This window comes from Motacilla alba, chromosome 1A, assembly GCF_015832195.1.
Source record: "Motacilla alba alba isolate MOTALB_02 chromosome 1A, Motacilla_alba_V1.0_pri, whole genome shotgun sequence".
Taxonomy (NCBI): Eukaryota; Metazoa; Chordata; class Aves; order Passeriformes; family Motacillidae; genus Motacilla; species Motacilla alba.
Window position 1 is genome coordinate 67,453,847 of NC_052031.1, and position 27,506 is coordinate 67,481,352.

The 27,506-nt window shown below is 42.5% G+C and overlaps 1 protein-coding gene across 24 annotated transcripts in view; it reads left to right on the top strand.

Annotated features, from left to right (window-relative positions):
* CACNA1C (calcium voltage-gated channel subunit alpha1 C) overlaps positions 1–27,506 on the top strand; it is a 464,806-nt gene that overhangs the window by 353,845 nt on the left and 83,455 nt on the right. For 22 of the 24 annotated variants that reach the window (XM_038153847.1, XM_038153871.1, XM_038153858.1 and 19 more), the window contains 11 exons: positions 1,467–1,493; positions 3,433–3,593; positions 4,396–4,621; positions 10,512–10,719; positions 11,532–11,652; positions 13,445–13,559; positions 14,597–14,717; positions 14,845–14,914; positions 20,525–20,657; positions 22,243–22,372; positions 25,947–26,006. In XM_038153847.1, the coding sequence (XP_038009775.1) occupies positions 1,467–1,493; positions 3,433–3,593; positions 4,396–4,621; positions 10,512–10,719; positions 11,532–11,652; positions 13,445–13,559; positions 14,597–14,717; positions 14,845–14,914; positions 20,525–20,657; positions 22,243–22,372; positions 25,947–26,006 (1,372 nt within the window). Of the gene's footprint in view, positions 1–1,466; positions 1,494–3,432; positions 3,594–4,395; positions 4,622–10,511; positions 10,720–11,531; positions 11,653–13,444; positions 13,560–14,596; positions 14,718–14,844; positions 14,915–20,524; positions 20,658–22,242; positions 22,373–25,946; positions 26,007–26,142; positions 26,203–27,506 lie in introns of all 24 variants that reach the window. The other 2 variants (XM_038153869.1, XM_038153848.1) reach the window with 2 other exon arrangements.

Genomic DNA, 27,506 nt, shown 5'->3' on the forward strand with positions numbered 1-27,506 from the left:
TAGCTTTAACAGTAAGGATGTGTTTTGTAGGTGCTTCACTTGGCATCCTTGTTAGAGCTTGCTTTGTCTCTGCAGCATAATTTAGCATTCTGCTCTGCCACTGCATTATTTCTTCTTCCTCAAGAGTCTTGCACGTGTCTGTACCCTCCCTGCTGCCCAGTGTGTGGCCTAGACAAGCTGCCTGTGACACAGCATGAATTTTGTATTTGGGTATTTGGTACAAAGGCTTTTTTCTTTTTTTTGGGCTCAGCCCATCTGCTGGAGAAATGTTCCCCTGACTAAAACCTCTTCCAGATAAGGAACCTGACCTATCACTGATTACTTGTCAGTAACTGATGTCCTCAAGCAGGGACAGGACCATTGTTAAGGCTGCTACAGTAAGAAGTGTGAGATGCTTGGAGAATTCCATCCTCCCCTCTCTACTAACAGTGAATCCAATTTTAGGGCAGTGCAGTAAGACCTCTGCTGACTGCTGTCAACACTGACCCACTTGCCTCTCATACAGGGAACCTTGAGGAATGCTTCAACCCAGCAGAAATTCTTTTTCCATAGTCACTCCCCAGAGTTTCATTTCTGCTGCTGTTGGTAGTAGATTTTGCAGCTCCCTAAGTCACCTCTGACTCACAGCATTGTATCCACATCCATTTATTTCTCTCTGTGCACCGTTATGGATTCACCCAAAGACAGCCCAAGTGTTTAAAGGCCTCACAGGACATGTGGCAAGCAGAGCAAGGTTGTGGTTTAAGAACTGGGGCTTATTTCTAGCTTTGCCTGTGACTTCTCAGAAAGGATTAATGAGATTATGTAGGTGAATAAATCCAAATGCATGGAATTAGATATTTAAACACATATATAGTGGGAATATGGCCAAATTTTCAGGAATGCTTACTTCTCAAAATTTCATTGCTAGCAACAGAATCTATTATTGTACAGACCCAGTGAATGCAAACTGATTTAGACAGATAACCAAGACAAATAAGTGTTAGTATCTAAGTTTGAAAATATTTGCCATGCTCTGTTTCCTTCAGTTACTGAAAAAAAGCATTATTTTTACCATTATTGTTTCATAATGTGTGTGTACATCCTGGAGTGACAGGTGATGTGTGAAAGCAACAAGTCTGTCTGTATAAAGTCATACATATTTTAATATAAGCAACAAATAGTGACAAAAAAAAGTCATACTTGAGAAATAAATTTGAGCAGTTGTAGAGTTCACTGATATCTATAGGTGATAGAATGCCACCATGACTTCTGCTTCATGAATCCCACCAAAACACAAGATTTGGTTATTGGGGAATTCTAGCCATGCCCAGTGCCTACCCTGACTCACAACAGATGGAAGGGAAAACAGCATGGGTTAAAAACTTTATTGAGTTTAACTTTGTTTCTTTCTATTGCTGTTTTCACAAAAGCCTGGGAGATGTGGGACAGCTTTAGAGACTCTAATGGTGATTCTTGTCTTTCAGGCATCGGATCTCAAAATCAAAATTTAGGTAAGTAAAACTGACTTTTGCTTTTCCTTCTTTCTGCCATTCTTGCTCTTTTCTGAAGTGGTTTACAGCAGCATCGCTGGGATGCAGTGGTGATTCTAGGACATCCTGCTAAATATGTCAGATTTTAGTCATAAATTTTTTCTTAGTTTTACTCTGAAATAAGGCACAGTGAGCACTGACTGCTGAAGTACCTATCTGTACCACCTTTGTATCTCAAACCATAAAAATACAAAATCAGAAATAAAACCCCAGTTCAACCACATAATTATACTACATCCATCAACATCAGCCCTGTCTGCTCAAGGCTCTCTGTTGAATTTCTCTGCTTTGCTTGATTGTAAAGATTTAAATGGATGAAGTTGGCATCTTACTTGTGAAATTCTCCCATTCAGCCTGGGACATGGGGAACTTCTCTGACGGTGTTTGGTTTTCTGTTGACTTAGAGCTTTTGGAAAAGTGAAGCAGTCCTAAGAAGGCTATTTCTGGGGTTTCACTTGAGAGGCTGACTGAACTCAAAGAACTTGGTTGTTAAGGTCCATTTCTACCCTTTTGGTAGGATCTCAGCTGCCTCCATAACCCTGAATTCAAAGTCAGGTTCATAAAATACTAAATGAATTTTCAGAATAACTGGAGCAAGCGTGTAACTGAATCCTTCTGCTTACCTAAGGAGCAAAGGGTAATGTCAATTTGGGAGGCACATATGTGACATCCCCATGTAAAGAGAGAAATAAAAGCACAGAAAACACCATACCTTGTCATGTGCATGCACATTTGTGCACAAGTGCACACAAAAGCATGTGAGATTGCAAATAGTTTAATGACAACATTAATGTCTAAGTGTGGTGCCCACTTTGGAAGTTGGGAAGATTATTTCCTGTCCCAAATCCACTGCAAAGCACACAATCTATCTGTTTGTGATAGACTGGGTGCCTTTGTAAATTGCAAAGGTAAAACATCCTCGATTTGACCACCTGTTAAAATACTGTTGCAAAATCCTTGTTCACATTGTGTTTACATGGTCTGGCTTTAGTTCCTATGGGTGAGAACCCTGATCTCAAGCACGGCTATAGTTTGCCCCTGAAAATTATGCACAGGGCAAGAGTAGCCAAGAGAAGTTCTTCCTCCTGTAACATGGTGTACGTGTGTGTCACTTCAGACACACACACATATGTATGTAGTATCTATATAAAACTATTAGATTTATTATACAGTGGCAAGTGTTGCCTGGAAACTGGTTGCTATGCAAGTTAAATTCTGAAGAGTAGGAGGTGTGTAATTAGCTTTAAATATCTTCTGTGGTTAGTAATTACCCTGAGAAATCAGTGACACAAGGGGATGTGTTCATGGAAGGCAAACTTTAAAAACTCTCTTGATTAGGAAATGGTACCCTTAGTTCCCAGCATGAAGGTGAGATGCTGAAGTCCCCTAAGTTTTGGGATTTTTTTCAGAACTAGCCCTTTTATTGGGCTTACTCCTGAATGTTGCTGAATGCTGGAAATGTTCTTTGGATTTTATTTGACCTCACCTCTCCAAAGACTTAATCCTTCAGCTCCATGTGATAGAGTATCTTTCTACTGACTGTCCTGAGGCTGGGCAAGGTGCCGTTGCAGGCCACAAGAATCAAGTACAAGGAGAATATTTATTTTTGTGGCAACTGAGCTAAAAAATCTCTTGAGGTTTCTGCAGTGGATGTCTTACTCAGATAAAAGTATTGCTTGAAGCTCTTGCAAATTGGTTTAGGACAAACTTTATTCCTATAGCTATAGGAGGGATATTCACAAGTGTCGATTTAGATGAGAGAGTGTTTCTCAGGGTGAACTTGAGTTACTCCCTACCATTCTTGAACAATAAATCAAGACTAGAGTCTCCCTTAACAGGGAGCTGCAATAGCCTAAAGATCCCTCTCTGAAAAGAACTTTCCCTTCTTCAATTTTTCAAGTCGCTACTGGCGCCGATGGAATCGATTCTGCAGAAGGAAGTGCCGTGCTGCTGTCAAGTCCAATGTTTTCTATTGGCTGGTGATCTTCCTCGTGTTTCTCAACACCCTCACCATTGCCTCTGAGCACTACAACCAGCCAGACTGGCTCACGGAGGTCCAAGGTGAGGAGGAGCTGCTGGTTCTGTTTATTACGGTCAGTGTCAAAAAAAGGGAGCTGAGAGAAGAGCTGATGCATTAAACCACACGGTGTAAAAGCAGTGTGCACAGCTCCAAGCAGTCCTGTGTCTGTGGAGGATCCTAAAAAATACAATAAACGTATCTGCCTGTGGTGGGAGAAGTTATAGAAAAGATATAAAAACCTCCTTTCCAGCCAAAGCAGTGTTCCATTGGGTGTAAGTGAAATCAGGAGCTTATGCTAAATTTATATTTGCAGCAACTGGATTCCCAATTTATGGGTAGCTACTGGGAACCCCACATTGTCCAAGGTTTCCCCTGAAATGGCATTTATGATAAATTCTAATTAGTAGGGAGGTGATGAAGAATGATTTGTAAAGTTTTTCTGTCTGCAGAACAACTGAATTCTCTCTGGAGGTGAGAGCAGCTGAAAAGGCTTAATTAAGCAACAGTAGGTAGCACAGCAGCTCTTCTATTCCCACTCTCCTCTGCAGATGACGGGTGTGAAGGCAGGTTGTGCAGGGAAGGCGTGTCCCTGCCATTGGAGGTTGTGTAATACATTGCAGCTGTATGTGCAGTACATGAGAATTGCTGTAACCCTCTTGCTAAAACATTTCTGTGAATGAGATGCCCACGCTTTTCTTTGTGCCCATTCTTTGACCCAAGCTATACGAAGTTAACTTTTAAGGCTGATCCTTAAAATGCTTTCTTAGAAGCAAGGGCAAATCATTAGTTGTGATGATCTTTTGACTAAGTTTCCTTAATCTGTTTCTTTTTGCTTTTCATGAGACACTGCCAATAAGGTGCTGCTAGCTCTTTTCACGGCAGAGATGCTGCTGAAGATGTACAGCCTTGGTCTCCAGGCCTACTTTGTGTCCCTCTTCAACCGCTTTGACTGTTTCATTGTGTGTGGAGGCATCCTGGAAACCATCCTGGTGGAGACAAAGATCATGTCACCCCTGGGCATTTCAGTCTTGAGATGTGTGAGACTCCTAAGAATATTTAAAATCACAAGGTACTTTTTGCTTCTTTGGGGCTGGAGGAGGGCTGCTGCTCGATGCACAACATGTATGGGTACAAGTCACTCACATCCCTGTTTACTTCCACTTTTTCTACCACTAATTAGGTAGTGAGAGTGCTAGATTAACAGTCCTCATCTTCTGAAGTCTGAAAGAGGGTGGGGAGGGCTGTACAGACTGGACATCTGTATCCAGTGTGAGTAGTGAGGAGTCTGGCACAGGCAGCTGGAGACACCTGATACCACGTAAAGTGTTACACTGAAATCTGGAATAATGTGAGCTCAGGCTCTTACAATTCTCTGCAAAAGACCAAGAAAATCAAAACAGCAGATAGCCGTGTGACCTCCTCTGACACGTTTTGATGACAGAGAGGAGCCTGAAAGGCTTTCAGCCAAAACTGCATTTGACTGAGGAGCCCATGCCAGCTCCAGTAGACTCAACAGTGACCTGAGTGGGAGGCTGTGTCAATACCAGCAGCTATAGGCAAAGGATGTTGCCAGCTATTCCCCTTCCAAGGAGTTCATCACAAAGCAGCAACTTTATGAAGAAACCAGACTTTTTCCAGCTTCCAATATCTCCTCTTTTCCCTTTTCATTCTTTCCCCTCTCCCTCTGCATAAAGGCACAGTGATATCTATTAAACAGTCACTGCTTGCTGAGCCAGGTACCTTCAAAACACCAGCTCGGTCTGGCAGGGCTTTCCCAGCATGAGGGGAGTTTGCAGGAGAGATCAGCTCCAAACTTACCCAGGGCTCTTGCAAGAAATCCATCCAAGCTCTTGCCCCAGGTAGCACAAGGTCTGCCTTTTCCTATGTGGGCACCAGCCAGCACCTTACAAAATGCTTGACTGAGGTGGTGAAAAGTTCTTTTTCTGCCTGCTCAGCCATTAAAATGTCCCTACAATTCCTATAAAACTTCTCTCCCCCCCCCCACCAGAGGAAATTTCTGACAAATTTGAGATAGAAAACACAGCACATGAGAAAAACAAGTCCAAAACTGGAAGATCGTCAAGATGGCTGAGCTGAGAGGCAGAAAAAAAAACAACAGACTTGGACTTGTGCATCACACAAGATTCGTCCTTAAAGCTTCTGAGGCTCAGATCTCTGGCAGGATGGATGGATCTCAGGGTCAGATGGCAGAGACAGAAAATTGGTTCACAGTCTCAGAGAGAGAGGCCAAAGCAAGCCTACAACTGTTCCAAAACAGGGGGGAAAAAAGTGTTTGAATGTGTGATCACAGAAGAGGGGAAAACCTTCCAGAGGGGAACGTTCCCTCCCAGAAAGGGGAAACAAGAGTTTCCAGCGAGAAAGGCATCTTTGCTCTGTCAGAAATAGTGGGGATCTCTGGTCTGGGGATTGTTTTTCCTGGATCCATCCATTACCAAGTCCCAGGCCTGGTTTCTGAGGAAAGCAGTAGCTGTTTCAGGCACTGGGTAATCAGATACACCCAGGGCAACATACCAATAGCTATAAAAGCATGAGCTTCAACATAGCATCCTGGAGAGGTCATTGTTTTTTCAAGACGTCTCCACTCCCACACGAAATATATAAGCTAGCTAAGAGAATTCTCTAATAGAAAGGCAAACACTGAGAGAATATCACTGAAACTTTAGAAAGCCTGAGCTGGTGGAGTACTCATATATTCCTAAAGCTTCTGGCAGAAATGTGATGATGGAGCCAATCAGCAGGAGGACTGGTTACATTTGCCTTCACTCTGCAGCACAATTAAAATATAATTTTGCCTGGGAAAAGTGTTACCTGGAATATGTCTCCTGTAATTTGTGCATGGGTCTGTGTGTAAAGCACAGAGCTAAGGAAGAACTCATGATGCATAATGTATTAATCAGATTTTTCTTTCTTTCTTTCCTGTTCCTAAAAGATTGACAAGTAGGCTGCAGTAGCTTCAAATTTATATGTTTTGTAATTATTCATAATTTTCTTCATAATTCTTCACTCTGTGGGTGAAGTTCACCCTCATGTGGAAGGCCCTAACACGAGCCTCCAAAGCAGTATTTTAGGCTCACTCATGCCTTACTGCAGGACAGAATACTTTGGCATTAAAGCCAAACTTTTGCTTTCTCTAGTAAATTACACACTTCTCTATTGTTCACTCAGCTCTTAATTAAATGAGGATTTATTAATGACATTATCAGCACTGGTGGAATACCCCACCTGAGTGCAATGATAATTCAGAAAGATACAACTGGAAAGCTGGGAGAGGCAGGAGGAATTATAGAATTATTTGTTTTATATCAAACAATAATTATAGAATTATTTGTTTTATATCAAACATACATTCATGAGCATATGGGGACATTCAGTAGAAGTGAGAATAGTGATAATCTAGAATATTAAAAAGGTACAAAGCAAGAAAATTACTCTGGTGGGAATATATCAGAAGGTAGACTATTCTTTATATATTTGCATAGATTTTCCATGGTAAACACCATGCACAAACAAATTCTGGGTCATCAAGGTGATACAATTCTACAAGAAACACAAATATTGCTCCGTAATAGAATAGAAATTAATAAAGATACCATCAGATGAACAATGCACCATTTTAGAAACAACATTTAGCATTTCAAGACCAAACATTACTTCCAAAATTATAAATACATTAGACAAGCAGACAATGTAATCAGTTTTATTCTCCCTAATTTTTAAAGTGCTGTGCAGAGCATTTCACTTTGCTATGAGAAGACAGATTACTTTCTCATTATAAATAATCCTTTACTGCTTTATATGTATTATAGTCCTTTGTATTTAAAAAAATAAGTCATATAATTTGTGACAGCAAACAGAAATTTGATGTTTTATACCTAATCCTGCCACTAGGTAAGTCACTTTTAATGGGAGGAGAGATGGGGTGCCCCATTTTTTGTACTTTCTGTCAAAAATCACTGTCAAAGTGGTTTTATATGGGATGAATAGGGTGGGAAGCTTTCCAATAATGAGTCTGCCAGCTGTTGCTGCTGCTTTAAACTCTGCATCTGTGATTGCCAGAGATGGGATCATAAAGCTATAGGGGAAGGCAACGGAGAGGGAGGGGAGGGAAGAGAGTAGAACACGTTGAGTTCTAATCCAGTTCTGCAATTGATTGTCGTGTGAGGTGTTGAATAAACCACTTGGCTTCTCTGCATCATTCCTCCACTTTGAACAGGGATCACAGTCAGTCCTGCTCACCTGGGGGTTTGCAGATCCTCGTTCACTGGCACCCTCAAGGGCCCAGGATCTGCACTGGGGCTGTTCACAGGCACATCCATTTCCCCATAAATCTGAGGCAGCAGCACTGCTTTCTGTCATACTTCCCACTGAAAGCTGCCTGGTCCAAACTCTCCTATTCCATCCAGCATCCAGTGCTGTTTTTTCCTTTGCAGTAAGGTGATAGCCAGAGGGGATGAAGTAGTGAGACCCTTCTTCTTTGTCTGGGCTTCAGCCATTGCTGACATGAAACCCTTGTGTTTCACTGAGTAATCCCAGATCTGACTTTGAGGGAGTTAATGTTAATTCTACAACCACCAAATGGGACAGATGCTAACCTCAGGTCAGGCTTTAGGACCCTGAGATAAGACTATTGTTATTTTCACATCCTGATCTGTCCAGCATTTCTTATCCTCTCCTTTTTTTCCTTTTTCTCCTTTTTTTTTTTTTTTCCCTGATTGGTTTATTTACTTTTCTAGTGGCACTGTATTTCTAGCTAGCACTGGGACACAGATAAAACAGCACTGATCTCACCACCAGGCCATCTCAGTTAATTGCTTGAAGCTTGATGCTTATATAAGAATCTGAATGCCAGGTATTGAGCCATTTGTAAGAAATGCAGAGCTGATAGAGTTCTGCATGGTTGTGAGCTGAGACAGCAAGGCCTTTAAGCTTAAACTGAGTCACTGGGACTGTTCAGATTTGTAACAACTTTACTACTTCTTAAGGGTAATGCTAGAAAGACCTAGAAAATGTGTGTCCTGGCTGACATTGGGAGACTTGGAGATATTCTGGAGCCTATCAACCTCTGCTTTAAACATGCTGAATTCATTTGACTTTCATCAGAATGAATTTTTCCCTTCTCCTGTGTCACTTTCCCTTCTTTCCAAAGTGTGAAAGTATGTGAGCTGTGAGCATAACTGCAAAAACAGGGAGCTGTTACATTGCACATTCCGTGTGGGTATTTGGTGGCACTGAGCCCACAGCTTCCATGCCCTTACCTTTGCTCTGTAGTTTTTCATTGCTCATCTCTTTAATTGCAGTTAAACTTTAAAGCATCCTAGTTTTCTCTGAAGTGCTGAAGCTGGGCTGGAGGGAAAACATCACAGCTCTCTTTGAAGCCCAGTCCTTGGAGATGAACCTGCTGCTGAACTTGAGAGGACACGGTGATGTCCCTCTGCAGATCAGATTGCTAATCTTCCTGAAGTGATTGGGCTGTCAGGCAGTCCTGCCTTCCACAGGACAAGAAAAGTATTCTTTTTAGATCAATATTTAAAAAATACTAATTTAACTAGGATTTTAAGAACTCTTTTCTCTAATGAGGATGTAGACTACCTTCAGGAAAAAAATGATGAGTTGAAGGATGAGGCTTCCACAGAAGAGCCAGAGCACCAGTCTGCCATCCTTTTTACCTGGAACTTTTGTATTCAAGGAAAGTATTGTTAGAAACAGAGTCCTCTGAGTGAAGAAAAGGTCAAAGTTGTGGACCTTGGGAGAAGGGACTAGAGGGACTCTGAAATCATGGTGGCAGGCCAGGTAGAACGAAGAGCCCAGGCAGACATTGCTGGCTTGCTGACCTGTGAAAGCTGTTGAGGCTTTGCTAATAATGTGCATCAAAATGATGTGATTGGAGGATGACAGCTAATCTTCAGCCCAGTCTGAAAGCTCTGCCAGCCTCAAAGCACAAAGGAGAAGAGCTCATGACCAGCTAAGCAGTAGATTAGGAGTGACTGAGCAGATGAAAGACCAAAGTGGAAGTTGCTTCATGGGTGATGTGGTGAATTCTTTAGAATTTTTTTTCTAAAGCCTCTTTCCAGCTTGTGACTACTCCGCAGGCTGACAAAGAATGCAAACTTACATGCTGCAGCAAACATGCTGCTGGCATCTCTCTGAACCCTAAAGTGGAACCACAAGGGCAAGAAGATCCTCTCCCAGCATCACACATGAGTCTGAACTGGGCACAAGCCTGAATACACCGAGAGAAAAGGTCTTAACCATCCTGTCTCTTGAATTAAGCCATTTGAAAATGTTCGGCAGCCTGTTTGAAGGAGTAGGTTTGAAAACCAAAAAACCAAGTGATGTTGTGCTCTTCCAAAAGAATCTGGAGTTTGCTTTAGGGTCCTTGTAAAAGGAGCACTGATATCTTTCTCATTCCTCCCAATCCCAGAGAGCTCAGAAACCCCTCAGTGAGTGAGCCCAAGTGCACACTCACACACTCCAAATTTTGGGCAAGTTTGTATTTGCATCCAAACAGTTTCCCCATCTGTTCTTGCTAGTTATTACAGGCCATTCTCTGGAGTGAGGTATTCTGGCTGCCACAACATCTGTGAGTGTTGTAATGAGGTTGGTTAGAATGTAACTCACTGAAGCAGCACGAACTAATCACTGTGTATTGATATAAGATGTGCAGAGCCTTAGATGGAGAGTGCTGTAATAATCTTCTGGGTGTGTGTGTGGAGTGGGGGGTGGAGGAAATTGTGTATGTACACGTGTGGTAGTAAAATTACTCATTAGCTGCAGTAGGTCTCGTTATCTTAGGGAGGCACATCAATGATTCACTGCTTAACAGGGTGTTTGGAAATGCCTGCTTTACACAGAAGGCAGCCTGAACCAACATCCTGTGCAGTCCACGAGCACCTGTCTCAAACTGAAGGAATTTTAACTGCTTCTATTTTCTCTCCCAGATATTGGAACTCCCTGAGTAATCTTGTGGCTTCACTCCTGAATTCAGTCCGCTCCATTGCCTCCCTGTTGCTGCTCCTCTTCCTCTTCATCATCATCTTCTCACTCCTGGGGATGCAGCTCTTTGGGGGCAAGTTTAACTTTGATGAGATGCAGACCAGGAGGAGTACATTTGACAACTTCCCTCAGTCCCTCCTGACTGTGTTTCAGGTAAGGGCACGAGTGCTCCCTGTGGGGCCAACGCGTTGTGTTTTCATGGGGCAAGACAGGTCCTGGCAGTCCCCAAGCTGGGGCTGGACCCTGACAGCTCCAGGAGCAGGGTGCCTGCTTGTGCTGCCCTTCCCAAAGTGGGAACCAAAGATGAAACCTCTGTGTGTTGCAAGGCTGCACACAAAGGGGTCTTTGCAGGGCAGGACAAGAGAGCGGCCATTGCCGTGTCCCAAGGCAGTACCCGCTGCCAAAGCCCAGCCCTGCTGCTGCCCTCCCTGCTCTGGGGAACAAATACCTGCTCGCAGCAGTAATCCCATGGCCTTTAGGCCCTCTGCAGCTTTGGGAGTGGCCCACCAAGAGCATCAGGATCATGATTTCACTGAGATGTGAGGAGAAGGGGAATGGCCTGGAGGGCTGTGCTGAGGGCAGTGCCAAAGGCTGTGCAGCCTGTCTGAAGCAACAGGCATGGGAGGGAAATGCTTGGAACCACGGGGAGACTTGAATGGATTTGTCTAGCAGAGCCATTGCCTTCAGCCATCATCTTCCAGAAGACACTGTTTGGGTTTTTTTCACACTTTGAGCACAGGCCTTCTTTGCATTTTCTTTGTTCTGTGGTTTGGGTTTGTTTGTTTGTTTTGTTTTGTTTTTGTTTTGTTTTGTGTTCTAGATGGACACTGCCAGAGTCTCCATCAGCTCCATGCTGGGGGAGGGGGTGTTCTCTAGGACAGTGGGTATCTTTGTGCTAATGGGGTTTTCAAATTCTCTGTGTGGTCTAACACTGTATCCCTTATTGGTGGGAATGTGTCATTTAGATCCTGACTGGGGAGGACTGGAATTCGGTGATGTATGATGGGATCATGGCTTATGGCGGCCCCTCTTTTCCAGGAATGTTGGTCTGTATTTACTTCATCATCCTCTTCATCTGTGGAAACTGTATCCTTTGATGCTACTCTTTTCTGCAAGAGGGGATGAATTAAAACCCTAATTTACTTTGTTATGTCAGAAAATAGTGAATTTCACACCTCACGTTTTTGCCTTTTCCCTTGGTCTGAATTTTAGCATTACACTGCCAAAAGTTCATTTTAAAAGTTCATTTTGTTTTAGCTGGTGCTAAGGCATATAAACAGTTGTAAGAGCCAGATAAATGCCAGTTCCACATGCTAGCTTTTATTTAGCATCTTCACACATTTAGTGTTTTTATTTTTCATTAACCTTAATTCTCTCATAGGTTTTTCTTTCCTGCCTTCTCCTCAAACTAATCTCTGGGTGTACTCTACTGTACTTACTGCATTTTTTTTATTTTACTTTAATGGCTTTTTTAGTAATTTATTCCATGTGCTTCCATCCAAGCCTTATGTGGAATAAAAATATGTATAATCTGCAATATGCTATATACAAATGCTGTAGTAGGAGTAACATATGTTTGACATAATTGATTTATGTGAGATCATGTATTAATTCATGTATAAACTAACAGGACCTGTGTTCCATTTCAGTCCCTGCAATCTGTGTGTTCTTCAAACAGAAAGTGTTGTGCTCTGTTATCTTCCAGCCTGTGCTGGTCTTGAATAACTTCAGTTCTGTCTGGCTTTAAGGTGAAGTGAGGGCACTGTACTTACCCCAGGAGGCACAAAGCACAGTGCAGGATTGTGCTGTGAGTGTCTCTTCACACGAATTTGCATATAACATAGAGCTGCCATTCTGTTCCCTATCTCAGTTTGCTCCAAATTTGTCCATGTTTAGTTTCTGCTTCCCTAATAAATGGCCCTCCTGTGTCAGAGGTGACATTTCCTTTTATACCGATGCTTCTATAAAGCCACCTTATAGACTCAGCCCAGCTCTTCTGGCCTTTGCCCATAATTCAGATCTCTCAAACCCTGTTATTTGACATTTTGGTTGACCTGTATGCCCTCACTTCAAAGTGAGGTGGTGCAATTCCACTTATCTGAAGGTCAAGGTAAGCAATCTGGCTGACAGCTTAAAAAAAAAGAAGCTACAACTTGGATCTCCTTGTGAAAATGTGAGCCAACTCTACAATGCTGGCTGACTTTGGAGCCTTTAGACCTTGGAGCCCAGGGAGGGGGGGATGTCTAGGTTTCCAGACTAAGCCTTGAACCAGGGTTTGCTTAAAAGTTATCATGGTATAATAAGATCTACACTCAAGAAATGTATAAAACAACCTTCTGGTCAGATTTGTAACATGAGATCTGAACACGGACTGGTAAGACAAGAAAACAGTTGTGATTCCTTGCCCTGCAGCTACATGGGCATGGCTGGCCATGCATGGACTCTCTGCTAGGAGATGGCAGAGTTGTCAGCTCAACCCTTCACTGTCCAAACTAAATTAACCTCAGAGATGCTCCCCAGAGTCCTATGCTTGCTGTCCATGAAATCCACTCGTGCAACCTAAACTGTCAAAAGATGCAAAGGATTCCATACTCCTCTTACTCTTGGGAAACTGGAAATTAAAATGTAAATCTGCAAATCTGCTGGTTTACATCAGCCATTCTGTTGTGAAATTTTGAAAACCCACAAAGTGTGTTATCTGTGTGGAAGGAAGGTGTAGGTTTGTGCATGATGGATATGCAGTTGTGTGAAATGGAAGTTTGGAAAATCCAAGAGATCTGATGACAGGTTGCTAAAAATTTTCAATTAAGAAACCTTTGGTACCATCTTTTTTTCTGCAGTTTTCAAAGCCTGTTTTCTTTAAGTAGCACACAAACAGATATCCTGCTGAATGTATTTTTGGCCATTGCTGTGGACAACCTTGCTGATGCTGAGAGTTTAACATCTGCACAGAAAGAGGAGGAAGAGGAAAAAGAAAGGAAAAAGCTAGCTAGGTAAATTCATTTGCATATACCTATCTGCAAACATTCCTGTAATTACACACAGCATGGATATATATGAATATGATGCCTATTCATACATGTGTGTATATGTAATATATATAATTATCTGTATGTGTATAGATTATATATGTGATTACTGTAATTATATTTGGAGTTACGTATATATAAATTTTTATGCAAAGGAACTCCAACTGTAAGACAAGAAAGTGTGAGCTAGGAGTCCCCCCCCCATTGCAGTGGTGTGAGCTGAGGAAAGGAAGTCTGGGTTACTCTTGAGCTTTCAGAGCAGAGAATGAGGGTGAAATGGTGTCAACTCCATTTGAATCTCCCTACTATCTTCTGATTGCTTTGGGCCATGAGGCATATTTTCTGTCATTTCCACGATGAGATTTAGCAGCTTCTTTTTCTTTTGATGCCACATGCTGTTCTTCCCTTGCCAGTTCTTTTGGTGTTTCCGCAGACACTTAAGGGGCACAAGCTGGATGAGGAGCTTCTCTGTCATTCCCAGCTGCCAACAGCAGGGAAGCCAATCCTTACTGGTTTTCCTATTCACTGTCTTCCAGGCTGCTTGGAGGGGATCTCCTATGCAGCTCTTTCTGCTTCATCCTACATGCAGCTCAGCAGATTTCCCTCTCTCTAGGGGTGCAGTGAGGGGCAAAACATTTGTAGACAATCCAGTTGGAAGTTCACAAGATATGGGTTGAAAATGGTCCATGCCTTTCTCGTTGGGTGAGCAGAGGGATCTCAGCTGACAGACCTAAAATATGCATTTTTACAAACACACACACACACACACGCCATTGAGAAAGCTACAAAATCAGGGACACCATATAAAAATAGATCAGAGCCTCTGCCTTTGCCTGCAGATGAGGACAAGATGGAGCCACTGGTATGGAAGCTGAACTCAGAATGGAGATGCCAGCCAGCTGATTGTTCTCATGGTGTGTGCTGTACTACATGAAGTCCCTGAAAGGGAAGCAGCTTTCCACCTTTGTAACTCTTGGGTTTTTATCTTGTAAAATTGCTAGGACTGCTAGTCCCGAAAAGAAACAGGAGATGGAGAAAACAACTGTGGAGGAAGAGACAAAGGAGGAGAAAATTGAGCTGAAATCGATCACTGCAGATGGAGAGTCCCCACCTGCTACCAAGGTAAGGTCTGCTGGCAGCCAGCACTCTCTGTGCAGGGATGGCTTGAGCAGCTTGGGTTTCTAAGGGAATGAAAACTGTCTGCCTTGTCTGATAAAGGCTTTGATGCTTCTCCTTCCATTTCTGTCAGATCAACGTGGATGATTATCAGCCCAATGAAAATGAAGAGAAGAGCCCTTATCCCACAACAGAAGCACCAGGTACACATCTCCTTCCTTGTATCCCTCACTCAACAAAGCTCCAATTGCAATGTGCACAAAGCCAAATTGTGGTAGCAGGTCTGCTGGAAATGCTTTCATGATGGGACAGGATGGTGTCCTCGCATCTGTTTGCACAGGTGTGCACTTGGCCCTTTGAAATCCCTATCCTGATCAGTCATATTTGATTTGGTTCTCTGTAAAGCTCCTTATTGGAAAATACAGAGTTTTACAGAGGATCAAATCATATAAAAACCTGTTTGAAAATATACATATGACACTGTTTTCAGTGTGCTTTATCAGTACTCAGTGGCCAGGGGAGTCTCACAACAAAAAGTCATGAAAGGGAAAGTGCTGAATGCGTTTTTGCACTGTTTTCTAATCAAACAGGACAATGTGACACAGCATAACTCTAAAGGCATAAGATCTCAGCCTAGAAGTGCAAGAAACAAGCTGTAGCATTAGTTAGGCTGGTTTTCAAGTCAGATGGGCCTAATTAACTTCATTCTCAGATACTTGAAAGATTGGTTGAAGAAATCTCAGAACTTTAAGCAGTGTTCAAGAGACTCAGAACGGGGGTGGGATTGGAGCTAGTCGGTTCAACTTCCATCCTTGGAAAAGTGCTGGAGCAAAGGATTAAACAAACTATATGACCACAAGATAAGGAGATGACCAGCAGCCAACACAATTTGCTAAGAGCAAATCACATCAAACCATCCTTGTTCTCTTCTGAAAGGGGCTGAAAACACTTGTAGACAGGAGAAAATAACTAGATGTTATTCTTTAACTTTGCTAAGGCTTCTCACCATCTCTTACAGTGTTCTCATAAACGGACTAGAAAAGTCTGGTGTAGATGATGGTGAGAGAAATGATCAGACCCTTTATAGGGAGGGTAGTGATAGCCCAAGTGAGTTTGTACAACCTAAAAGCCTGTCTAGAGTTCAGCTCAGTTCATTGTTAATGACCTGAATGATGGAAGAGGCAATATGCTTATTACATTTGTAGATGACATGAAGCTAGGAAGGACAAGAAGTGTGCTGGAGGGCAGCATTAGAATTCAAAGAGCTCCTGAGGTCCTGGATAAATGGTCTAAATAAAATTGAAAGTGCCAGGCTCTACGCATAGACAGGAATAAACAATTCACAAATAAAGGATCTTAGGTGACAGCTAGTTAGGTAACAGTCCTTGAGAAAAGGATTTCAATCTTATGACCACAAGCTCAACAGATGTCAGCAACAGTTTGCTGTCTTTGGAAAGGCAAGCAAGTAGTGAGATTTACAACACAGAGAAAGAATGAGCCTTTTGTCCAGTTATGGGTTTGTTTTAACTGGCCAATGGAAGCTAATCAGAGCAAAGCAATTGTTTTATTGTGCTCACCATTGATAAGACCTCTGAAATCTGGAATACCATATCTCTTTTTGGGGTTCTGATTAAGAGAAGTAGGGCTGAATTAGAAGGTGTATAGGAGAGAATGGTGAAAACAATGCTAGTAGGTAGCAAGAATTAAGACTGGATAAAATTTGCTCATTTGACCTAGGAAAGGCAGGAGAAATGTCTTCAAATGCATAAAAGCCTTCTACAAATAGGAGCAGAATTATGTCCATTATGAAGCAACAGATTTAAGAGGATTCACAGCAGAGAGAATTTTCTAATGTTGAGGCTGTAAAAGTTCACAGGCATGGTTGTGGAAGCCCAGCACCACTGAATGTTGTTAAGGACAGGTCAGAAAAATGCCTCCCAGAAAAGGCTTAGATATAATAATTAATTGAACCTGGCTTGGCAGAGGCATGAACCAGAGGGCCTTTTGTGATCCTTCCCTGCTCTGCTCTTCTGTGTTTCTGTGATTATGTAACAGGCTATAATAGGCTATAAACCACTTTCTCTTCTATTCCATGATTCCTAATAAATAAATGTCTGATAATAGGTTGATTTGATAGGGTACAAAAGAACACAAGAGTTCATTTTGAGTAGATGGACAAGAGCTTCAGACAAGCAAAATGGAAGACTGTTCCTTGCATTTGATTTTCAGTACAAGAAGTCCTCACATATGCTGTACTTGTATTCATAGCAAATTTATCAGGAGTAGAGTGTGGTTCTAACTTTGTGCAATACTATTTTAACACTGCCTGAGGCAGGTCACTCTGGATTTAATCTTTCCATCACCTCTGTAGGCACAGGCACTTACTGGACACACGTCCTCAGTTGCTACAGGGTTTTTGGGAATCTTTAGTAAGAAGCACAAATCAAAACAGCTTGATACAGTTTTGTTTCTGTTTCTCAACTGGCTTGGATTTGTAGAAAATTACATTTTTTTCAAGTGAAATAGCAGTCGTCTGAATGTCAATTTTAAGTCTACTGCTAATAGAATTGGGGTTTATTTACTTTCTGTAGACAGCTTAGAAAGAGTAGCTTATAAATTAAAAATATAGCAAAACACTACATCTACTTTTTTTGCCAGGCATAGAATTAGAGTGCAGAAAATCAATGCCTTTTAATGCCTGCCTCGGGGTGCCAATCCCTGTCTTAGCATACTTTTCAACCTAAAACTTGAATGGATTATCAGGTTTCTCCTGTCTCCTATTAGAAATGCAAAGACACACCATCTTGCTCGCTTGCCGTTGTGTGGCATCGATGCCATTTCTAAACACGCCTGTTCCCTGAATTGTTTATCAATTCTTTGTGAAGACTGAAGATTCAGTGTTCAGAAACCATTTGAACTGGTCGCTTCATTTATTTTTCTTAACAACCTAGGTCCTTTCCTAAGCTACCTTGCTCATTCTTTGATTTCTATCTGCTCCTTAAACCAGTTTTCTCAATAACCTCTCCTGACTGTGCTTGCTGCACAGTGCTGCTCCTCAGCCCCAGAATGGTTGCAACTCCTCAGGTCACCTGGTCTCTTTTTCGGAAGGACAGACTAGTTCTCCCAGAGATTTGTGTACACTAGAAGGATTATTATGATGATATGTTTATTATAGGAAGACAGGGAGCTAGCCTTGCAGTCTAGTACAGAAATAGACAAAGAATTCGGAACGTCAGCTGAAGGTAAAAGCTTGGGATGATTCATGGGAGCTTGAAGCAAAATAATGTCCTTATACGAGAGTTCTGGTCTTTGTACAGTAAAAAAAAACTCCACATCATTGAATTTCTCACTGATGCTGCCCTGTAGCCTGTTTGTGTTTGTCTCCACAGCCAAAGAACATTTGCTTCTACAAATGTGAGCAGCTTCTATATGGAGGTAGATAGCATGGGCAGTGACCTGGGATGGGCACAATCACGGTATTCTTTTTGAATTTGGCCCTCAATGTTTCCTTTCTTCTGTGCCCTAGACTCCAGGTGAAAAGTAGAACATTGCTCTTTATCTATGGCTGAGGAACTGAATGTGTTTTTCAGTCTGAAAGTACTTGGTTCCCAGAGTCATTAATCTATATTTCTTGCTGTATGGCAGACACGAGAAAAAGAGGAGAGGAACAACGTTCTTTATGGTCTTCATGGGGCTGATCCTTCTGCTGAGGGTCTGTTTTCCAGAGGCATTGCTCCATGCCCGTTTAAAAGTGTCTTTTAAGCATTCCTCTGAGTAATAAAAGAAGAATGAGCTTACATTGAAGGCACAGAGCAGGGACCCAGAATACTCTTCTTAAGTATGGGTTTCAAATATCCAGCATGATCCCAGGCATTGGTCTTCTGGCCTGTTAAAGAAGAAAAAGAATTTGCTTACCTCAGTCTTTGATGAGCCTCTTCTGAAGCCTGTAGATAAAAGGTGCACATGCAAAGTATGATTATATTACATAAACCTGCATATTAACCTTTACACCTATTTTACAAGTCCTATGTAAAAAAAGTACTTCTGAAAAATGTCCCTTTAACTAATAAAGCCTGTAGACAGAGTATTATGAAGTTATTACACATAAAATTGAGCTGTTAAAAAATAGACTGACTTAAAAAGTACAAACTCTATGTACCAGCTCAAACATTTATGCAAAGATCTATCAAGCGAATTTGAGCTGAACTCTTGGTACTGGAAGTGTAAAGAAAGAATCCTATTTACATGTAATAATGGCATGCCTTCAAAAAGGGCACTTTTCTCCTCTCTCTGATATCTAGATCAGGATCTGTGCTGATTCATCTGTTCTTTCTGATGTGTCCTGTAACCAGATCAAGTACAGTATCTCACCCTAAAGGAAGACCATTCCTGGAGCTTATCTCCCTTTATGGACTCAAGATGAACCTTTTAATTAGAGTATCCTCCTTTGCAATGCCTGGAAGATGAATCAGTTGTATCTAACATGTCAGGCTCCTTTCTTAAAGATTTTTTTTCCTATCTTGCTGATTAAGTCAGAGGATTGGGATCTTTAAAACAGCAAAACCCTGTCATGTCATTTACAAAACAACATCTGACTTCAGCAGGTAGAAGAAATCCTCAAAGGCAGAAACTTCTCTTTCAGGTACCACTTAGCCTTCATCTCTGCATTTTCTCTCTTGAAATAGAAAATCAGAAAATCTTGAAATCAGTGCCCACTGATCTGCCTGGAGATTACACAGGTTCAAGAGTCTCAGCCTCATTGCCATCTTTCTGACCTTCCCCTCCCCACTAAATTATAAAGGGGGACAATTTTAAGACTTTCTGATCAGTGTAAGTCAATGTGCATGTGCTCAGTGTTTGTTCTGGGGCATACATGTGCTCATCCAGACCCAGCTCCAGATGTAGCAGCAGCTCCATGGAGATGCTCACAAATAGAAGAAAAACAGTCTTGATAAACTGGAGGAATGGTCAAAAGAAAAAAAAAATATGCCCTTCAGTAAGGATGAGGTCTAAGTGCCACTTTTGGGAATAGTCAGCAGCAGAAATGCAGAGGGGGGAGTGACAGGCCAGATTGTTGCTCTGTGGTAAATAATCTGTGCTTTGTGCATAGCTGACACTGATGGCAAATTAATGCCAAAGTATAATGAAAAGTCTCCACGAAGGACATTTAACAGGAAGATAATATCACAAGATATAAGAAGTAATCTAGCTTTCATCTGAAGCAGTAAAACCTCAGCTGCAGGTTAATCCTGCAGACAATGTGGAAGCAAGTAGCAGGAGTGATCAGAGACCTGGGGAACACAGCACCTCAGGAAAGGCTGCTGCTGTTTGCTCTAGGAACCAGATATTCTCCCAGAGGCACAAGAGTGGTCCTCAAGTATGCAAAAGCTTTCTGCAAGAGGAAGGCGATTTTTAATTTTCTGTGTCCATGGAAAATAAGAAAACAAATAATGGATCTAGACCTCAGCGAGAAAGATTCAAATGAGCCATTAGAAGACAAACCTTAGAAATGCCATAAAAAACAAACCTTTCTGTTTGTTTTTTGCAGAAGGAACTGTGAGGCATCTGAGGAGAGTGTTGTGAGAATGTTGTAGGTTTACCAGCACTAATGGTTTTACAGGGAGATGAGGCCAATGTCTGCCAGGGTGAGCACTGGGTAAAGGGCACTGCCTCAAAGGAAGGAAGGGCAAGGAAACTCAAGGCTTCAACATCCTATTTTAATGGTTTTTAGCTCTAGTTATGACAGAGACAAATGCCTCAGCACTTTGGAACGGGTTGTGTTTTTCAATAAAAGACAAAAATGCTTCTTGCAGCAGAGGAAGATGAGGAAGAACCCGAGATGCCTGTCGGCCCTCGACCTCGCCCGATGTCTGAGCTGCACCTCAAGGAAAAGGCTGTGCCCATGCCTGATGCCAGTGCTTTTTTCATCTTCAGTCCTAACAACAGGTACTTAAGAGATTGCTTAGCCAGAAGAAGGAGGTGAAGGGCAGGTACCTCTTTCAAATTGGGCCCCAAAAGTTATGAGATGCAGAGCTCCCTTTCAGCAGTTCATACCAGAGCCCTCCTTTGGCCCACCTCTCCTTTAAGGCATGAAATCCTATGAAACCACAACTGTAGGGAGTACAGTGAAAATATTCAATGGGAGTTCATGGCACGTGCAAGGCTGGTTGAGGACACAAATCATGAAAGCTTCAGAAATAAGGGACAGAGAGGAGAGTCAGTAATTGGAATTTCCTGACACATTCAGGTCCAAACTGCAGGAGAGCCATCATGCAATCAATCAAGTAGGAGGTAGCAGCTTCCTGTCCTAAGGGCTGCCCAAAATCCACTCCCAGTAGGGAGTTCATGTGTCTCTGCTCATTGCTGCACATCAAGGATGAGCATAAAAGAAGAAATGAGAGGGAGAGGAGAGTCCATAGCTCTGAGAGGAGCCTAGGGAGCACAGTCCTTCTCTCACACTTCACCCATGGGCTCCTGCAATGCACCCTCATGCTGTCACACCTGCCTTTCCAAAAGAGATGTGCAGGAGCTGTGGGTGGAGGGCTTTAGGAGACAGGTGAGTTTATCTTTGCAAGGGTACAGCAGTGAGCTCCCTGCCCCATGGTCTGTGCAGCACCAGGTATTCCAGTGTCTGTCCTAAGGACTCAGCCTCAAACACAGCTCCAGAGGAAGGCAGGGCTGTTCCTGCACCACTGAATTCAGAGCCACTTTTGTCCCAGCAGAGCTTGTGCCACTCCTCCTTGGGTATGTGTAACAGGGAGGGACTGAGGATGGCTGGGGCTCGTGGACTGTAATGCTAGCTTTGCCACCCGCCCCCTGTCATTTGTAGAACTAAATTAACCTCTGCAGTCATCTGTAAAATTGCTATAATGGGGACGTGGAGCCCTAACAGCCAAGAGTAGAGCTAAACAGATTAATGAAGTGCCTGTAGAATTATGCACAGAGCTATTATGGGGTTTAACTCCTCACATCCTGCTACCAACATATGGAAAGTGGTGTAATGGTCTCCAGTAAGCAAGTTTGATGGGAGACTGCTCCTTCTTTACCACCTAGTTTCCACTAAGAGCACCAAGTGGGCCTATGTTTAGCATACAACCTGCATGGCATGATGTCTCTCAGAAGTCATTTGTTGCCCTATATCCAGAACCCCCTCAGCTCCTGTTAAGTGACACTCCAGTCCCAGCTCAGAAAGACTTTGGCACCCTAAAGCCTGTTTCTGCTGCCTTCCTCCTGAATGGTTCCATAAATGAAAGCAAGGGATATCATTCTAGGCTGGCAGGTTTCAGGCCCCATGGAAATCACAAAAAGCTCTGTCAGGAGGGAGTGATTGTTCTCCATCCAAGCACATCGAGTATGAGTCCTGTGTGGAGAGCCAGCATTGCCCTGCACACATTAATCCTGTGCTGGGGCAGAGGGAAGATGCTCTGCAGGGCAATCCTCCAGTCCTGCTGGCAAAAGAGGAGGGGGGAAATGTTTCCCAGGTCTTGCTGTTCTTTGAGAGATAAAGTTGTGCCTCTCCTCTCTCTTGCAGGTTTCGTGTGCACTGCCATCGAATCGTTAATGATAACATTTTCACCAACCTGATCCTGTTTTTCATCTTGCTCAGCAGCATCTCCCTGGCAGCCGAGGACCCCGTGCGACACCTCTCCTTTAGGAACCAAGTATGCTCCACATCCTCCTTCCCTCACTGGGTATTGCAAGTGTGGGACAAGCTGATCATGATTTGAAGCCAGGAAAGGCAGAAAAGGCTGCATCAGAGGCTTGGGAGTGCCTGTCTTCCATGAATTCTGCCTTTTGTAGGCTGTGTGTGAAATCATTAGGTTTTTTTGCAGGAAACATGAGTCAGTGCAGAATGTGGCCTCTAGTTCACTTCAGAAGTGCATGTAGGGAAAGGAAGAACAGGAGGCTGAAGCAAAATTATTGTTCCCTGGGATTAAAGCATTGAAATGAGCTTTAAAAACATTGATTGGGGATACAGATAATTCAATTTTGAGGGATTTTCAGGTTCCCTTTGGAACATTTGTTCTGCTGCCACATGCTGTCTTTTAAACTAAAAAGCCCAGGGCCTGATTTTCATTTTATTCACAGTGGTGTAAATCAGGAGTAATATTCCTGTGTTTAATGCTGTCACTCTGGGGGAAATTGATGTCATCATGGTTAGAATCAGACTTTTTGAACACAAGCTGCAAAGCTATCATTAAATTTGAGATAACCCTCAAAAAATATGCTGTGCTCCTCTCCTCACCTGCCTGGGGAGAGAAGAGGAAAGCATTCAGCGCAGAAATACATTCTCACCCTCTTTCCTGACCATTCTTATTTGACTTTTGAAATATTCAGTGCTCCTTAAACTTTGCCAGTGGTTGTTTCCATTAGTCAGGGATCATTGCAGGAATGAGGAGTCAGCAAGGCCTCTGATTTCTGGTGTCTGCAGTGGCATTTCGGTGCCTCGATGCCTGAAGAGTTTGCTAGGATTGAAGAGTGAGATGTTTTTTTCTTGTTTAATAATAAAACCTTAATTTAATGCTCCCTGAAATATCCTGGCCTGAGCATGCATTTGAACACATATGTGCATGCAGAGAAGGTGTTAATGGAAGTCTATTCCTGAGCACATCTCAGAGTGGTTTTGCATTTTGTCCTGAAGGAGGATGCTAAATAATCCAACCTGTGCCACCAAGAACCCACTTGTGCACAAGTGAGGGTGCACACCGTGTAGGGATAACTGAATGCCAATGTGTGTTAGTGCTGCAGCATGTCAGCTGGCAGATGGGCTCCTGACATGCCACAGAAACTGTCACAGAGTCTGTAGCAGAGAGATTTAAATGTGATGGGAAAAAAAAGAGTCAGAGCTGGTTGTCCTGGATTAAAGAGCTGAAGGTTTGAGGCAAAGCATTGTTTTGTGTATGTGAAGCCACTGGTGTTGCATGAAAATCTGTGTTTAATTTTTGCAGGTACAGATGTTTAAAGTGTATCATACAAGGGAACACTGGCAAGATGTTTGGGTTGCAAATGTGGCCTGCCTTGGCACTGTGACAGTAGAACAGTGAGATGGTGTCCTGCCCTGTGCCCACATGGAGGGCTGGGAAGAAAAGGAAGAAAGCAAGCTGAAATCAAGCTGAAGCAAAGCTGCCTCTGCCCTCACTCAGCATGAGCCTGTGCTCCAGGACTTGTGCAGACTGGGGATGCTGCTGGCACAGACCATCCCAGAGCAGGAAGACAGGGACAGAGAGCCCAGCAAGGGCTAGTGGAGAGGCTTGGGCTCTGTTCTTTCCTGGGGCAGGCTGTGTCCTTTTGTGTCACACAGCGCTCAGGCAGAGAGTACTTGGAAGTGCCAGCCCAGTCTGACCAAACAGCCCTTAAAGTCCAAGCGAGTGCTAAGACTGTGCTCACCTTATTCTCCTGTTAGCACCTCGGCAAGGTGCTCATTCATCTTAATATATTCTAGAGCAAGTTTATATTTAGATAATAACAAATATGCCAGCTGACAAATGGGACTGCCTGCACAGGTGGGGCAGTGACCATTTTCATTAGGCATGATTTTTTTTTTGCTAGCTGCACCTTTGGGGCCACTTTCACCAGTGTGTTCTAGATCCTTTGCAGGCCCCTGGTGAGGTAAAGCAGCAACAGGTACAGCTTAATCATTCACTTTAGTCAAGTTTGCAGCTTCTTTATGTTCGTGGAGTCATGCAAAGCAGTTAGAGAGTTCCCATGAATCTGGCCCGTTGATTATAAAATTCTTCCATTGATAAAGTAATCAAATGTCAGGACTTACAAAGCAGCAAGGCAAAAGGATATTTCCAATTGTAATGTATGTAAATTAATATAGGTTAAAATCAAGATCTGTCCCTTTGAAGTATCCCTTTCTTAATTCTCTAAGCTGCAAAAATTGATAGAGCCCCAGACAGCCTTGAGAAGAATTTGGGATTAAAAATTGAGCAGCGACCTGAAGAATTTTGAGTTATATGGGAGCAGTAAGTGATACATCCCCCCATTTGACATGCAGTGTCTACAAATCAGTCCAGATTTGGATTGTGCTTAAATAGTGCAATGTGAAACCCTGGAATTTGCAGTAGCTGCCCCTCTGCATACCAAGCTGTAAGAATTTAGCCACCTATAAATCTGAGTGAGGACACAGGCACTGAGATACAATAAACCCCTGTGGGATGGGAGCAGGCCGTTTCCTGGTTTATGTTTATTAGTGTTTTAGCAGCAAAGGTCTAAATTTCACAAATTATCAGTTTTCTACAGCTTCCATATATTTGCCTTCTGGTTTAAGACATGATTATGGTAAAACCACAGTAAACCATGGGCATGATACTTTTGATATTCAACATTTGTAGTGTAGATAGCACTAAAGTGGATTGGGATGTTAAAATATATTGGAAACAAAGAGTTTAATCCTGGTCCCATAAATCAGTGAGAAAGTTCCCATTTACTGTGGGATGCCAACCTAATGGCAGTGAAGGACACTCCTGTCCTTGATGCTGCTATTTTGAAAGCCCCTTTACACTTCTAGACTTCTCACTGCCTCCTGTGACACCACTTTTTGTGGTCTGCTGTGCATGCCATTTCTCCATCACCAGGCCTGGGTTCCTGGGAATGATGAGCACTTCAGCTGGCTGGTTATTCAGGATGCAAATAGAAAGCTGCAGGATCTAAGTTAGGCACCTTTAGCAAAAGACCAAATTCTGGTTGCAATACAAGGGCTGGGATTCTGTTCAATTGGCAGAGTCTTTGTTATTCATCCTAATCCAGAGCAATTCAGGACAGAGAAGAGAAATAGCTAGCGTGTGATTTTGCAGTTTGCTTTCCTTCCTTTGAGAGAGGCACAGGACAAGACTGAATGGAAGTTAATGAGAAGGAATCTCATGTTTTCCACTGAGGGACCAGGCATTCTTTGTATTCTCAGTTTGAAATCCTATTTGGGAAAACCCTTGAATGTTCTTTATGAGATTTTAAAAAAAAAAAAAAAAATCTATAACAACTGAAAAGTTATTTTGCCTCTATAGTGCTCATGGGATTGTAACTCAGGAAAGATTTCATGTGATGTGCTTCTTGTCCTCTGTGCCAGGACCTACACTGCATTCAACAGGACGTTGTTCCAAAACCATTCCCTGTAGAGTCATCCTCATTCCCTCGTGAAAAGATCTCGTGTATTTGATTTTAACTGTGATTTCCCACTCAAGTGATCAGTCACTGACCTACCCTCCCCGCTCCCTTCCCCTTTTGTTTTTACAGATTCTCTTTTATTTTGATATAGTTTTTACTGTCATTTTCACCATTGAAATTGCTCTGAAGGTAAAGTGCCCATCTTCTCTGCCATTACTTGTTCACAAGCTTTCTAGTTCTCTGCCAGTCTCTGTTGCTAACACACACGCCTGTTTGTTCCTGGGTCACGCTCAGTACCACTAACCCAACTGTGCTTATTTTTCAGATCCTAGGCAATGCAGACTATGTCTTCACTAGTATCTTTACATTAGAAATTATTCTTAAGGTAACCAATCTGAGAAATCCACTTGTTTTCTTCTTTTCTTTCTCTTTCTTTCTCTTTCTTTCTTTCACTCTCCTTTTTTTTCTTTTTTCTTTTTTTTTAACCCCGTTATTATCTCTACACAAAGGGTTGTTTTTCTTTTCATTTGATGTTTCTGTAGTTGCTTTAAAAGTTCCTGGGAAATTTTGATATTCAGACTTGTAATTGAGGGCCTATAGCAAAATAATGCTTTTTAGGGGAATTGCAATGAAAGGATGCAATGTTGGGAAATGTAAGAGAGGACCAAGAAAAAGGCCATCCCCTGATAAATTTCTCCCTCTACCCTGGCCAGTCTTTCCAAAACAGGATTTTTCTGCTCTGCAAGAAACTCTGAATGCACACACCTCTTATACAGGTCACACCTGAAAAGAAGGTCTGTATTCTGCAGAAACCAGCCCAAAGGGTGGCTGATGACTTCTGGGAGCTTACAGGGTGCACAGCGAAGTAGGAGGCAGGGAGCACAGTGCAAAACCTCACTTTTTAGGTGTAGAGAGAGAAGCAAGAGTACAAATCACTGAGACACCAAGGACAGTAGCTGCCAATGAAAATTTCTGCATCAAAACCCAGCTTCCCATTTCCCAGGAACGTGCCCTGTACCAAGGGGAATGCGCAGGAGAATGGTTTAGCTTGGAAGAAAAATAAAAATAGGCTGCCTTGTTCTTAACTCTAATTTTCCCAAATTGGTAGGCTAATAATTTAAATAACAGTAATTGAGCAAAGTTCTGGCTTTCTAAATGCTAGGTTCACTTGGCAGCTGGTTTTTTGTGGTTTTTTTATTTTTTCTCAGCAAGCTAGTTCTAAGTGCTGGCAGGCAGTGCCTTGGAGTTGCTCAAATTTTCAGCTCAAGACCCTAATAACAGTATCTATATGGAAGGCTGGCAAGCAGGGTGGCCCCTGCATATTTTTACAGAGAAACGTGCTTTTTTTGATATGACTGGAAATTACCAAAGCCATAATGTTCTCCAGGGAGATGTACACATTATGCCTGTGTGCAGTTTGCATCTGTGTTTACACAATAAATCTGAATGGGCACAGATCACATGGCAGATCCAAAAGACCTGTCGAGAAAAGGAAAATATCCTAACAGCAACGTTTAAAATGAAACAATAGTTCAAGGTTACCTGTTTGGACTCACAATTACTAATTCTGCTTGCTCTGAAGGAAGCGGTAACACTCCTAATGACTTCAGTGGAAGCAGAACTTAACCCAGCCTGGGCCTTCCCAAGGTCCTCCTGTTGACTTCAGTGATTTATGACAACATCCCTGGA